General features: G+C 45.1%; 1 protein-coding gene across 6 annotated transcripts in view; it reads right to left on the bottom strand.

Annotated features, from left to right (window-relative positions):
- ZNF827 (zinc finger protein 827) overlaps positions 1 to 11791 on the bottom strand; it is a 156678-nt gene extending 144887 nt beyond the window's left edge. For 2 of the 6 annotated variants that reach the window (XM_014059331.2, XM_087724339.1), the window contains exon 1: positions 11204 to 11780. In XM_014059331.2, the coding sequence (XP_013914806.1) occupies positions 11204 to 11246 (43 nt within the window). In that variant the 5' untranslated portion in view covers positions 11247 to 11780. Of the gene's footprint in view, positions 1 to 11203 lie in introns of all 6 variants that reach the window. The other 4 variants (XM_014059333.2, XM_014059335.2, XM_014059332.2 and 1 more) reach the window with 4 other exon arrangements.
- Between the last annotated feature and the right edge of the window lie 931 nt (positions 11792 to 12722).

Raw genomic sequence — 12722 nt, 5'->3', positions numbered from 1 at the left:
ACTGCAGGAGGCACCCATCCTGTCTCCCCCTACTCCCCATGCCCCCCTACAATGCTGATCTGGCCCTCAAAGAAATCCAGTTTGACACCCCTGATCTTAACCAATCCCTGCCTTTTCTTGGCAAGATTTTGGAAGTGATTTGCATTGCCTGCTTCCTAGGGTTGAAAGAGTGTGGCCCAAGATCATCTGGCTGGCTTCACATTCATCTAATTTCTAGCTATAAACACCAAACTATAACACCAAACTGGCTCTATTGAGCAATAAACTTTATCTATGTCACAAAACATCACAAGGCCATAACTCTACAGTAAAGGAATTGTAGTAAGGCTCCACTTTGAGGCTTTTGTACCAAAAGAAATAACGTACGTATGTATGTATGTATGTATGTATGTATGTATGTATGTATGTATGTATGTGTGCGTTTTCGTAGATTTTCACAGGTGTAGGTATGTTGGTCTTGTTGTATTCGGGTCTTTTCCTGTGTAAGATTGAGATTGTCTTGGCAACGTTTCGGCGAGGTCTCACTCACCATCTTCACAAGAATGCAGTAAGAAAAAAAGAAAAAAAACTTCCTCCATTTTCCAGCACCTTAAAGCTGCAGGACATGAAATTTTGAAGGAGCCAGGTTAATCTCCAAAACTGAACACTTCAACAAGAGAATAATTATGGAAGCTATCGAAATAGAGAAACACCCCCACAACATGAATAAACGTGATGATACCTCCCGCCTACCAGACATCTGGAAACCAGCCCTAATCAACAAACGAGCCCCACCCACCACCCAGGCCATTACAACACGAAACAACAATGGACACACAGCCAGCACCAATCAGCACCAATCTACCAATCATGATACAACCACAACCAATCATTCCACTTACTGAAACAACACCAGCACTCCACACACCCCCACCAAGATTTATAGAAAGACGCTTTAAGGCCAAAACCCAGCCTGAAGATGGCGAGTGAGACCTCGCCGAAATGTTGCCAAGACAATCGCAATCTTACACGGGAAAAGACCCGAATACAAGACCAGCATACATACATACATACATACATACATACATACATACATACATACACACACACACACACACACACACTCTTCTGAAATTAGTTTACATGTCTAGTTGCAACCAGTCTCTCACTACATCAGCCTAGCCCACTTTTAAGATATGTATCCATATTTCCTATTTGCTACACTTTAATATGGTGCTCACTACTCAAGTACAGTATAATGGGCTTATACATATGAACATAGAGATGAAGATAAACAGAAATATAATTAGTAAAATAAATATGATCTAGCACTTCCAATAGTGTATTAAAACAGGGGAAATAGTATATAGCATAAATTATTTCTACTTATAACTGCTGCATACCAAGCTGCTTGCTTACATACTTCATCTTTCTGTTTTTTTCTGTGAGAACAGTTTAAAACTTGTAAAGTTAATATTTTTAGCTAGCCCAGTATTTTATTATGCATGAAAAAAGCCAACAGAATATAAGCATTTGTATACCCCTAATAAGCAATCTGCTGTAAACTGTGATTCACAAAATTAGTAGATATTAGTAGCAAAGTTGTAACATAATATACCACAATCTTGTAATCCTGTATCAATTTTCTAAGAATTAGCCCCATCATACTCTGTAGGATTTTTTTCTGAATTTGAATTAGTTTCTCTTTTTAAAACCCATAAATTTAATCACTGGAATCCTGCATTCATTACTCAGCCATTAAACTCCACTGATTCTTTACTAATACATACATTGCTAAGATTTAGAAATCAAAGTTTAATCTTAACTAGAATAACTTGAAAGTTATCTTGTGTGACACTGCTAAACTTGCAATGATCAACTGTTTATGTTTTTTGTTCCTATTTGCATCGCCACCACCATTCCAAAATGAAATTAAGTTCCTATGAAATTATTGTTTCTTGTTCCTATTTGCATCGCCACCATCATCTACAGCAGAGGTCCTCAAACTACGGCCCGATGAAGCCATTAATCCAGCCCGTGTGGGACCACAAGGCTGCCCTGCCCACATCGCCCTATCTACCCGCCAGCCCCCACCTGCCTTCTGGAGGCTGAGCTCAAAACAGGAACATGGAGGCTTCAGGTCTGTTTTTCGGCAGCAGTTGTACTGGAGGCCAGAGGCCAAAAATGAGATGTGTGGAGGACTCAGGAGGCCAAAAATGGGTCCGTTTTTTGCCTCTCCAGCAGAGAAAGAGAGAGGGAGGGAGGGAGGAAACACACACACACACACACACACACACACAAACAAACAAAAGTCCCTCAAACACTTCCCCCCCCCAAAGGCAGCCAGATCCCTTCACTAACCTGCTTTCCACCCCTAAGAGCATAACAATGGGGCTCTACATGGGGCTGCCCCTGAAGAGTGTTCGGAGACTACAATTGGTCCAGAACGCAGCCACGTGAGCAATACCTATCCTCCATGAGCTGCACTGGCTTCCTATTGGTCTCCGGACACGCTTCAAGGTGCTGGTCATCACCTTTAAAGCCCTACATGGCCTAGGACCTGGATATCTCCGTGACCGCCTCCTGCAATATACCTCCCAGCACCCAATAAGATCACACAGGGCAGGCCTTCTCCGGGTACCATCAGCTACGTCTGGCGGTTCCTCGGGGGAGAGCCTTCTCTGTTGCTGCCCTGGCCCTTTGGAATGATCTACCCCGAGATCCGGACCCTCCCCATTCTCTTGGCCTTCCGTAAGTCTGTTAAGACCTGGCCGTTCCAGCAGGCCTGGGGCTGTTGATCTTGATTGAACTTCAGCCCCCATTAAAATTGAGTGCGTGTTGTGTTTTGTTTTTAAGTCTCTGTTTTGTATTTTTAAATATTTTTAAATATTTTTAAACTGCTTTTATGTAAGCCGCCCGGAGTCCTTCGGGATTGGGCGGCATACAAATCTATTAAAATTACAAATTAGTTTGTGTGTATTGTTTAATGGACTGCTAAATTGGCCACGCCCACCCAGCCAGTCTGGCCTTCCAACAGCCTGAGGCACCATGAATTGGCCCCATTTAAAAAGTTTGAGGACCCCTGATCTACAGCTAGAATATGTATCTGCAAATTCTCACTTCCCTGTTAGAGGTTAGAGTAAAGTGACCAGATTTTAATATTGGTAAAGAGGGACACCATTGACCGGGGGGGGGGGGGGGGACGACAAAATTTTTTATAGAACGCAAAAATAGTATTGTAATATATTTTTTTAATTTCAACATAAGTATTGTTCTAACTGTAAGGAAATTTCTCCTCAGTTCTAAGTTGCTTCTCTCCTTGATTAGTTTCCACCCATTGCTTCCTATTCTACACTCAGGTGCCTTGGAGAATAGTTTGACTCCCTCTTCTTTGTGGGAACCCCTGAGATATTGGAATACTGCTATCATGTCTCCCCTAGTCCTTTTCATTAAACTAGACATACCCAGTTCCTGCAATCGTTCTTCATATGTTTTAGTCTCCAGTCCCCTAATCATCTTTGTTGCTCTTCTCTCCAGAGTCTCCACATCTTTTCTACATCGTGGCGACCAAAACTGGATGCTGTATTCAAAGTGTGGCCTTACCAGGGCACTATAAAGTGGTATTAACCCTTCATGTGATCTTGATTCTCTCCCTCTGTTGATGCAGCCTAGACCTGTGTTGGCTTTTTTGGCAGCTGCTGCACACAGCTGGCTCCTATTTAAATGGTTGTCCACTAGGACTCCAAGATCCCTCTCACTATTGAGCAAGGTACCACCTATACTGTACCTGTGCATTTGATTTTTCTTGCCTAAATGTAGAACCTTACTCTTTTCACCATTGAATTTCATTTTATTATATAGTGCCCAATGGTCAAGTTTGTCAAGATTCTTCTGTATCTTAAGCCTGTCTTCTGGAGTGTTAGCTATTCCTGCCAGCTTGGTGTCATCTGCAAATTTGATGAGTTCCCCATTTATCCCCTCATCAAAATCATCAGTTGTTGTTTTGACTGGAAATATTCATATGGTAGGGCTGCTCAAAGACTTTGATGGAAATGGCACAGGTGCCTGACCAAATCATCACCATCCTTTTCATGTTCTGCCAATGTGGTCCCTTCCAACTCAGTTATTCTGTTTATTTCCATCAGCTGCACTGTCAACCATGCCCTGGCCAGCGTCCCTGCTGCTGATCGCGGCCGCGGCTCCTCCAGTCCAAAATCCCGTCTCTGTTTACGGCAGGAGCTCAGCAGGACCTCCGCGTGGCCACTCTCCATAGGCATAGACTGCTCCTAGGAAAGGAGGCTCTCTTAGGGACACACATCTTCCCGGGTTTCTGAACTGAAGCCCCTGGTTGCACCTCCTTCGACCCCTGCCTGGCCATGCCCGACCCCTCCCTTCCCTTCCCCGTAACCCTTCTCTTCCCCTTTCCTCTCCGGCTTCCCACCAGCAAGACAAAGCTCGCGGCCACCTCCCCGTCCCCATGCCCACCTTTCCCCCCAGAAATCTCGGCAGAGGGCTCTCCCCTCTCTCTCCAGAGGCGGCCTGATCTGCACCAGCCCCGCAGCCAAGACTTGGACCATGACGCCGATCTCAAACGCCGGACACGCATCTGTCCACGGCACCACATTGGGCGAGGAAGGAAAGTACCGTTCCTGGCATGCAGCGGGAGCAAGGAGCCGCCCCAGGTTCCCAGCATCCTTTGCGGAAGGAGAAAGAACTACGTCTCCCAGCAGCCCCTTGGAGCCCCTCCCCCCACGCCTGAAGAGACTTTGAGAAGCGGGAGCTTGATTCGGGCGTAGTGTGCAGGTGCAGGTGATGCTGGTGTCTTCAATAGCCATCGCTGCTGTTTCTGGGCTGACGGGGCGGTTCCCACCAGATGCCCCCTCACCCGCCCCAAAGGGGGAGGAGCTGCCCAAAATGAGGTTTATCCCCCCCCCCACCAATGCAATAAGCAATCAGACAGAGGGCCAGAAAAGCTCTGTGCAAAATAAAATAGAGTAGTCCTTGACTTACAACTAAAAATCGGGACTTTTTTATAACGCCATGGGACGCGGGACAAATTATTAAAAATCGGGACTGTCCCGCCAAAAGCGGGATGTCTGGTCACCTTAGGTTAGAGCAGTGTTTTTCAACCACTGTGCCGCGGCACACTAGTGTGCCGTGACATAGTGTAAGGTGTGCCGTGGGAAAATTACTTTATATATAGTCAATATAGGCACAGAGTTAAAATTTTTTAACATTTTCTAATGGTGGTGTGCCTCGTGATTTTTTTCATGAAAAAAGTGTGCCTTTGCACAAAAAAGGTTGAAAAACACTGGGTTAGAGGGCTGTTCCAAGATACACTACATGATCATGAATGTATTTTGCAAATCTTTTGGATTCGTTCTTCTTTATACCATAAAATTTCCGAAGTCTCCAAACTTTCAAATTTCATTGGATATATTTAATTCACCTCTTCTATTTGTACTATTTCTTCCTTTTCTGCCCAGCTCCAATTACACCTTCATTTATACCTTCTATCACTTGACAATTACTTTCCTAGATCATCAATGGATAACCTACAACTGTCTGTAGTTTCAAAGAATCCTTTTTGTAACTTTAGCATCTTTTTGACTATGTTGCTGAAATTTGAAAGGACAATTTTCTTCCACTGTGAAGCAAGACGTAATATAGCTCTTAAAATAGAGTGAACAGAATATAAAGAACTCACCTGAAACTTAGAAAAAATTCCAGCCCTTCTCACTGTGCGTCATTGCCTCAAACAATATGACCCCCAGAGCCCCAAGATTACACTGAGCCCTTAAGCAATCTAAAGGCTGCCCTTCCATTCCTACAATTACCTCTTGCACACATACATTACTTCAATTCCTACTTTACAGAAGCAGAATGTAGCAGCCATTTACAACCCCATCATTCCTCACTGACTTTATGGGAATAACTTACTTGAGCAAAACTGGGATCTTGTATACAATAGTACCTCGGTACGCAACTGCTTTGAAATTCATCAAATTTGGTACTCGATGCATTTTCATGAGAAAATTTTGTCCCGGTACTCATCATTTGTTTTGTACTCAACACACAAGCTAGAACTTGTCGGTGTAAATTGCCTCGTGACTAGCTACCCTTTCCAATCAAAACAAAGTGTCATGCATTAGTCACCCAGTAGCTCTTGCTCTGTGCATAACCCCTTGCAGTCTTAGCTTCTGTGGTCATTTTATGTATTTTTGCGCTTTTGCTCTCATCAGTACAAGTAAAGTGAAGTTTTTATTTATTTATTTATTTATTTGGGACACAACAAGTTATAAATGTGAACCAGTTGCCAAGCATCTGAGTTTTAATCACGGTTATGGTGTGCTGCAAAGGTCGTAACTGTGAAAAAAGGGTCATTAAGTCACTTTTTTCAGTGCCGTTGTAACAATCACTAAATGAATGGTTGGAAATCAAGGACTACCTGTACTTCATTGCTATGCATACCCTATCTGATTCCAAGTAGAAAGGAAGATGGTATAATATCAAACTGATTTATCAGCAAGTAAGAATAAAATTAGAACAAGCAACTTTTGATTTCCAATGTTGGGTACCAAAAATGCCAGGGTGTGCACATAATGGCACGTGTGCGGGCACCCATAATGTAAAGTGCCCCCCACATGCGCATGCATGTACAACCCCACACACGGGCTGCACTCCTCGCCTCCAAGTTGAGCTTGGTATTTCCCCGGGGAGGCCAGGGAAAGTCCCTCTGAGGAAATTTCCTCCGAAGGGCGAAAGTTAGGCCCATCAGGTCCATTTTTTGCCCTCCTCAGGCTCTGGAGGCTTTCCCCTGGCCCTCTGTAAAGCTGAAAATCAACTGGCTGGCATGCGTATGCACGCTGGAAATGACAGCTCACATGCCAGCAGATATGGCTCCGTGTGCCACCTGTGGAACACGTGCCATAGGTTCGCCATCACTAGACTCTAGAGCATAGTTTTAATTCTCTATCCATTTTTGCTAACTTTATGAATGAAACTAATTTGAAAACCTTAGTTCATAACCTCAAAATTCTAAGCAATACCACCAATTCACTCTTCCTGGTTAAAAGATGTATCAAATACTCTCTATAAAATCTAAATATTGTGGTGGTGTGTGTGTGTGTGTGTGTTATATTTTTAGGTACATTTTTGGGTGAGACAGTCATAAATTGAAGAAGGTTCAAAGTAAGTTATTAGTGGAAACATCATACATTATCAAATGTTTCCTAATTAAAAATAGTAAATAGAATTAAAATACAGCTGTAAAATAAACATACGCACAAAAGAACATACTATTACTCATTCCCCAATCCATCAAAAGAGTTTGTAGTTGTCCCACAATCTCCTTCAATTCTGACAAAATACAAAGAACATTTAGAAACTTTCAGCTCTCTCGGTCCTCTCTCTTGCTAATAAATAGTAACAAAATTCCCTGCCTCATATTTTTAGTACAGGATATGTGAACTCGTTTAGCCAATTGAAATTTTAAAAAAATTCTGGTTGTTTCAAGGGGAGCCTTTCTGGCTGCAGAAGGCTGCCATTCCTTCTGTTTCTATTTAAAAGCAAATGTGATTTGTAAAGTCAAGAGGTTAGCATTTCAGTATTCTTTGCAACCAAGCACTTTTCACAGTAGAACCTGGCCGCTTGCTACTGCAGCTGCAAAACTGCAAATATTTGCAACTTTTCCCAGGTTTGCAGAGTTGCAGTGAAATTGACAGGATTGAACGTTTCCCTCATTTCTTCAGAGAACCAGAAATAAGGCTTTCTAGATTTTCTTTCAACAACTGCCTTGTTACTGGATTAATTCATTTGATCCCAGGAGATGAAGTTACAAAAGAAAACCTTTGCTCTGACTATCCATCTATATATCTATCTAAACAGCATATTATATAATGTTCTCTACTCCTATGATTTACTCATTGTATATTTTTATGCTATATAAAACCTTTTTTCCTCAAGACATATATTTAGATCAAAATTTTCCTCATGTACTTATCTCAACTTTTTACAAAGTAAATGAACTTATTTTTTAGCACTTGCAAAAGTCCAGCACAATCATATGGTAGCATTTTCTTTCAATTAATATCACAACATTTCTGAAATGCGATATTGCAGGAATAAATACTGTATCTTAAGAATCTATATATATACAGTTCATTTGCTCACAAATAAAGTCAAACTATGCTCGTATGTTTAAACATACTAGCATTGGATTTGCTTGTTAATTTCTCTTGCTTAAAAGTAACCATTGATTAAAATATACACTGATTTTTAAAACACATCTGTTCAGAAATAAGTTTTTTCAACTTCAGTATAGCTAGTTTTTGAGAAGCAAGCTCAATTTATCACTTATAATGAGGTGTAGAATACTACTTAGGTTCTTTTCAAAGAACACATTTATCTAAATTTCCCATTGAAAACAAACATTACAAAGGTTTCACATACACATAAACAAATTCTCCTTTTTTATGGAAGCCTTAATAACAAATTAACATTTTTATTTTCTAAAATATACTGATGATAAAAGTAGAACAAAGGCAAGTTCACATTTCATCAGAAATGAGGCTAAATTCAACTCTTCCCTTCTGAGGCATACATGTCTGAAAGTCATTAATGTATTAAAACTAAGCATGAAAACTAGAGAAATATGATACATTAAAAAAAAACTCTCATTGTTTCCAAACGCCAGTGCACCTTGTAGTTTAAATAATGTTCACTTCTCTACAAACAGCTGGCCTGGGTGAGCAATCAAACTTGCAATTCTGGGGAGGGAGGTAAAATTAAAATTCAGATACACATAAAAGCAAAATTAGAAACTGCCTAGTTTTGTTTGCAAGACAAATCCTTCCCGAATAAGCTAAAATGGAGACAGAATTTCATCTCTGCCCTGGAGAAACAGACAGAAAGGGCAGGAGAGCCAGGGCCAGGTCAAGGTCACTAGCAGGGCAGTTTGCAGCTGCTTGCATTGCTCTTTAACAGCAAGCACAACAGGCCTTCCAAACTCTACGCCCAGACTTTCTGCGCGCGCGGGCGCACACACACACACACACACACAACGTTAGAAAGAAAACAACTTTATATTTCAAATTCTCATTTGCTGCTATGTTGTCTTGTATTTCACAACTAGACACTTTTAAAACACAAACGTGTCTCTCCCTGTTTCTTGCAAAGCATCACTATCATCAAACCCCCCCCCCCCCCAGAGAATAGGGAAACGGCAATAGGAGTCCCTTGCGGGTTCATGAAACTCACTTATACAAGCTTCCTGAATTCGGTTTTCATAGGTGCACGACTCTTGGCTTTATAACTATAAGCATATCCCTTTTTAAAATCGTGAGGCCGACAGCAAGGTGGCCGGGGGAGGGGGGAATGAATGTGGAATCGAGCCCTATGCTGGGAGGGGTCAAACAGGAAGCCCTTCAGCCCCGAGTTTACGCGGCAAGGAAAAGGAAGGCTGTGCGCGCGCGCTCCCCCAAGGGCCATGCCGTGCCCTGCCTTTTCCCTACCTCAGCCCCGGATCATGTGTGCCAGGCTGATCCTGTATTCTGGGCGGCGAGAGGTGGGGGGGGGCGGCAGGAGGGAGAGGAAGAAGTGGTTATCAGCCTAGGACAGGGCGGCGGCGGGGGGGGGGAAGTGGGAGGGAGCGAGGTTGGTAGCCCAGTGAATCGTTCCCTCTATCAACTCTCGTTAATTATACAGGTGAACCAGTAATCGATCGCCTTTTCCCCTACGATGAGGGCATGGTCGCTCACCACCCCCCCGGACACACGAGCACCCCTCCTCATCAGCCACCCGCCACAATCTTCGCTTTGCCTTCCTCTCGCTCCCCCTCCCGGGTGAACTTCAGGTGACCGACCGTGGCTTTGACACATAAGCAGTTCAGCCTGCCGACAACGAACCTCGGGGCGCAGCCAGGGAGGGGCCAAGCGAGGCTGCACTGAACGTCGGTGCGGGGGCAGGGAGGAAAGGCGGGGGGGGGGAATGACCCTTCCAATCCACCCCCGCCTTCATTCCTCTTTTCTTTGGAGACCAACCAAAAGGAGCCCCGAGTGGCTTTAAAGGTCTTTTTCAAATGTGTTCTCTTATTCGCCCGGATATATTTCCCCTTCCTTCTCTGCAAAAGAACGCCCGGCCGCTTCTCCATTCCAGAGGGAAGCATAAGAAAAAAGTTAACTGCTTTGCGAAGAATTGAGGAGGAGGAAGAGGAGGAGGGCTGGGGTGGAAGGGGGCGCGCAAACCAGCGGGGAAGGTTTGGGGGGGGGGAGAGAACTGCGGTGTGGTATGTGCGCTGCCCGCACCGGGTGGGGAGAAGTGGGGGCGATGTGCGCTCTCCAGCCCTTCCTGCCTTCTGCTGGTCTGCTCTGGGGCAGGGACGCGGAAACCTCTGGCTCGCCGAGGCTGCAGCTGACCCTTCATTTTATTGCAGCGAGGAGGCGAAGCAGACTCCAGTTCGCCTGGCACCGCCGCTGCTATGCCGCCGCCTCCGCCACCCCCTCTGCTCTGCAGGGACCTCGCATGCCACGATCTCCCTCTCGCCCTCCCCGCACTTCTCGGCGGAGGCAAAGCGGAAGACCCACAGGACTCTCCTGTGTCCCTCTATCCTATTCCCCCCCCCTCCACTGCCTCGCCCTCCCCGCTGCTCTTCGCCTTCTCCCGCCTCCTTCCCGGCTCCCGAGGCCGACCAGCCCAGCCGCAACCTTTAGCCGGAGACGGACCTCGCAATCGATTCCGCACAAGACACCAGAAAACCCTTCCCTTTGCGACTCCCCACCCCAATAAAAAAACACCCCCTTCAGACTACAGGGGAGAAACCCGTCCGTACACGCACACAAATGCACAATCAAAAGAAAGGGGAGGGGAAAGAGCTGGAAGAGCGAAGAAAGAGAGGAGGGAAAGCCACACATACACATACACACGCACTCCCTCTCTCGCGCTCACACAGACGCACTCAGACACACAGGGAGAGAGAGAGACGGGGAGAGAGAGGAGGAAAAAAATTAAAAGGGCACAAGGCTGTTCATCACCAACATGGCTGCCTTAGCTCAGACCTAAAAGAGGCATAACCCGGGTGCTGTCTTTGTCAGTTTCACCTCTGTAACCCTAAACTAATGCACAAAACAACGGAGGAGGCTGCAGAGGGGGAGGACGGGGACAGGCAGAGGTGGAAAAAGGGGGAAGGTAGGGGGACAGAGAAGAGGGGGAAAAAGGGAGCACTTACGTGAAGAGAGGCGCTTGGGTTGCTCCTGCTTCCTCCTGGGCATTTTCCCCCCTTTTCACATTCTCCTCCTTGGTTTAATGGGAGACCAAAGGAAAAAAAAATCCCAAAGAGGGACAGAGGCAGGCACAAAGCGGGGCAAGGGGAGCTGCCCAGCAGAGGTTGCTTTTCTTCTCGTGGGCAAGGGGGGGGGGGAGGCGGTTAGAAAGCCGCTTTTCCTGGAGCCAAGGGGAAGGGATTCCCCGCTCCCCTTTTCCTTGCCCTTCCTCCCCCACCTTTTCTTTTTCTGCCCCCCGGTCGTGCACCTGGTTTGTCCCCGGTCGCAATATTCCTCAATGGAAATGGATCTAATGGACGAGGGGAAGAGTGTGTGCTCATATGCGGTGCCAATAATGAGGGCTGGTGCGGCGGTGTCTATGGCTGCTCCCTGTGTGTCTCCAAGCCCCTAACTAACACTAATGCAGGGATCAAAGGGCAGCGGCGGCGGCGGTGCTCGCAGCTCACACACAGGCTGGGGAGGGAGGGGGAGAAAAAGAGAGAGAGAGAGAGGAGACGAGACACACACACGCACACAAGGCAGAGCGAAGAAGGAAGGTGCCCCCAGGCTCTTAGGCTGTACTTTACACACCGAACTGCGAGCGCTCTTCCTCGCGAGGTTCAAGGGGGGACAAAGGCGGTCGCCGCCAGGATGCGCCCCCATCCCCCCCCCTTAGAACCGTTGGGAGAAGGAACGGGAGGGGGAATCCCACGTCGATTGCAAAATAAAATGGTCTGAGAAAATACTGTAAAGGTCAAGTCGGTGCGATAATATTTTGGGCGTGGAGAAAGGAAGGTGATCACATAACTAAACTGAATTACGCCAACTATGTATGCAAACACAGTCTCCTTTAATAAATCAAAGCGTCGGGGGAGGCAAGCATAGGAACATCCTTTATAATTTCTGGGTGTAAAGAATGGAAGTGGAGGGGTGGAGCAAGATTAGGTCAGCCCTAATAATTGATTCTGGAGTATACTCACATTGACTTCTGAGTTTATAGTTTATTTCTGCATAAATGCGGGTGTGGAGAAACATGATTGAAACCTTCCTAATGAATAGCACGAAGCCTGGAATGCATTTATTAACCGATACGGGGCTTTCATTGCCGTACAAAACCATATATTTTTCTATCGAGACAAAACATGAAGAGAGGGTGGGTGCGGGTGGAGGAATGGAGAAAGGTTTGAATCCACCCCCAAAAAAGTATTGGAAAAGAGAAAGGTTATTTTTGTGTTTAACTTCCAGTCAATTGAACAGAGATTTATGCTGAAGTACTTGATGATTTCACCTCTAAAACTTGTTAATAACAATGGAAGTGAAATGATTGGAGGCACAAGTGGCTTTTCAGAAACCTCACTAACTTTGAACTTGGTAGCTGACATAAAGTGAATAATGACTCAGATATTTTTACATAAAGTGTTTTAATGGGCTATTCTCTCTTTTTATATTCTTGCTTTTGGCAACCTTACTCACCGTTGCACTAGT

This window comes from Thamnophis sirtalis, unplaced genomic scaffold (genome assembly GCF_051295495.1).
Source record: "Thamnophis sirtalis isolate CommonGarterSnake01/CBP01778 unplaced genomic scaffold, rThaSir2_p1.2 scaffold_10, whole genome shotgun sequence".
Taxonomy (NCBI): Eukaryota; Metazoa; Chordata; class Lepidosauria; order Squamata; family Natricidae; genus Thamnophis; species Thamnophis sirtalis.
The sequence above is the reverse complement of the archived record's forward strand: the minus strand, read 5'-3'. Positions and strand labels throughout refer to the sequence as shown.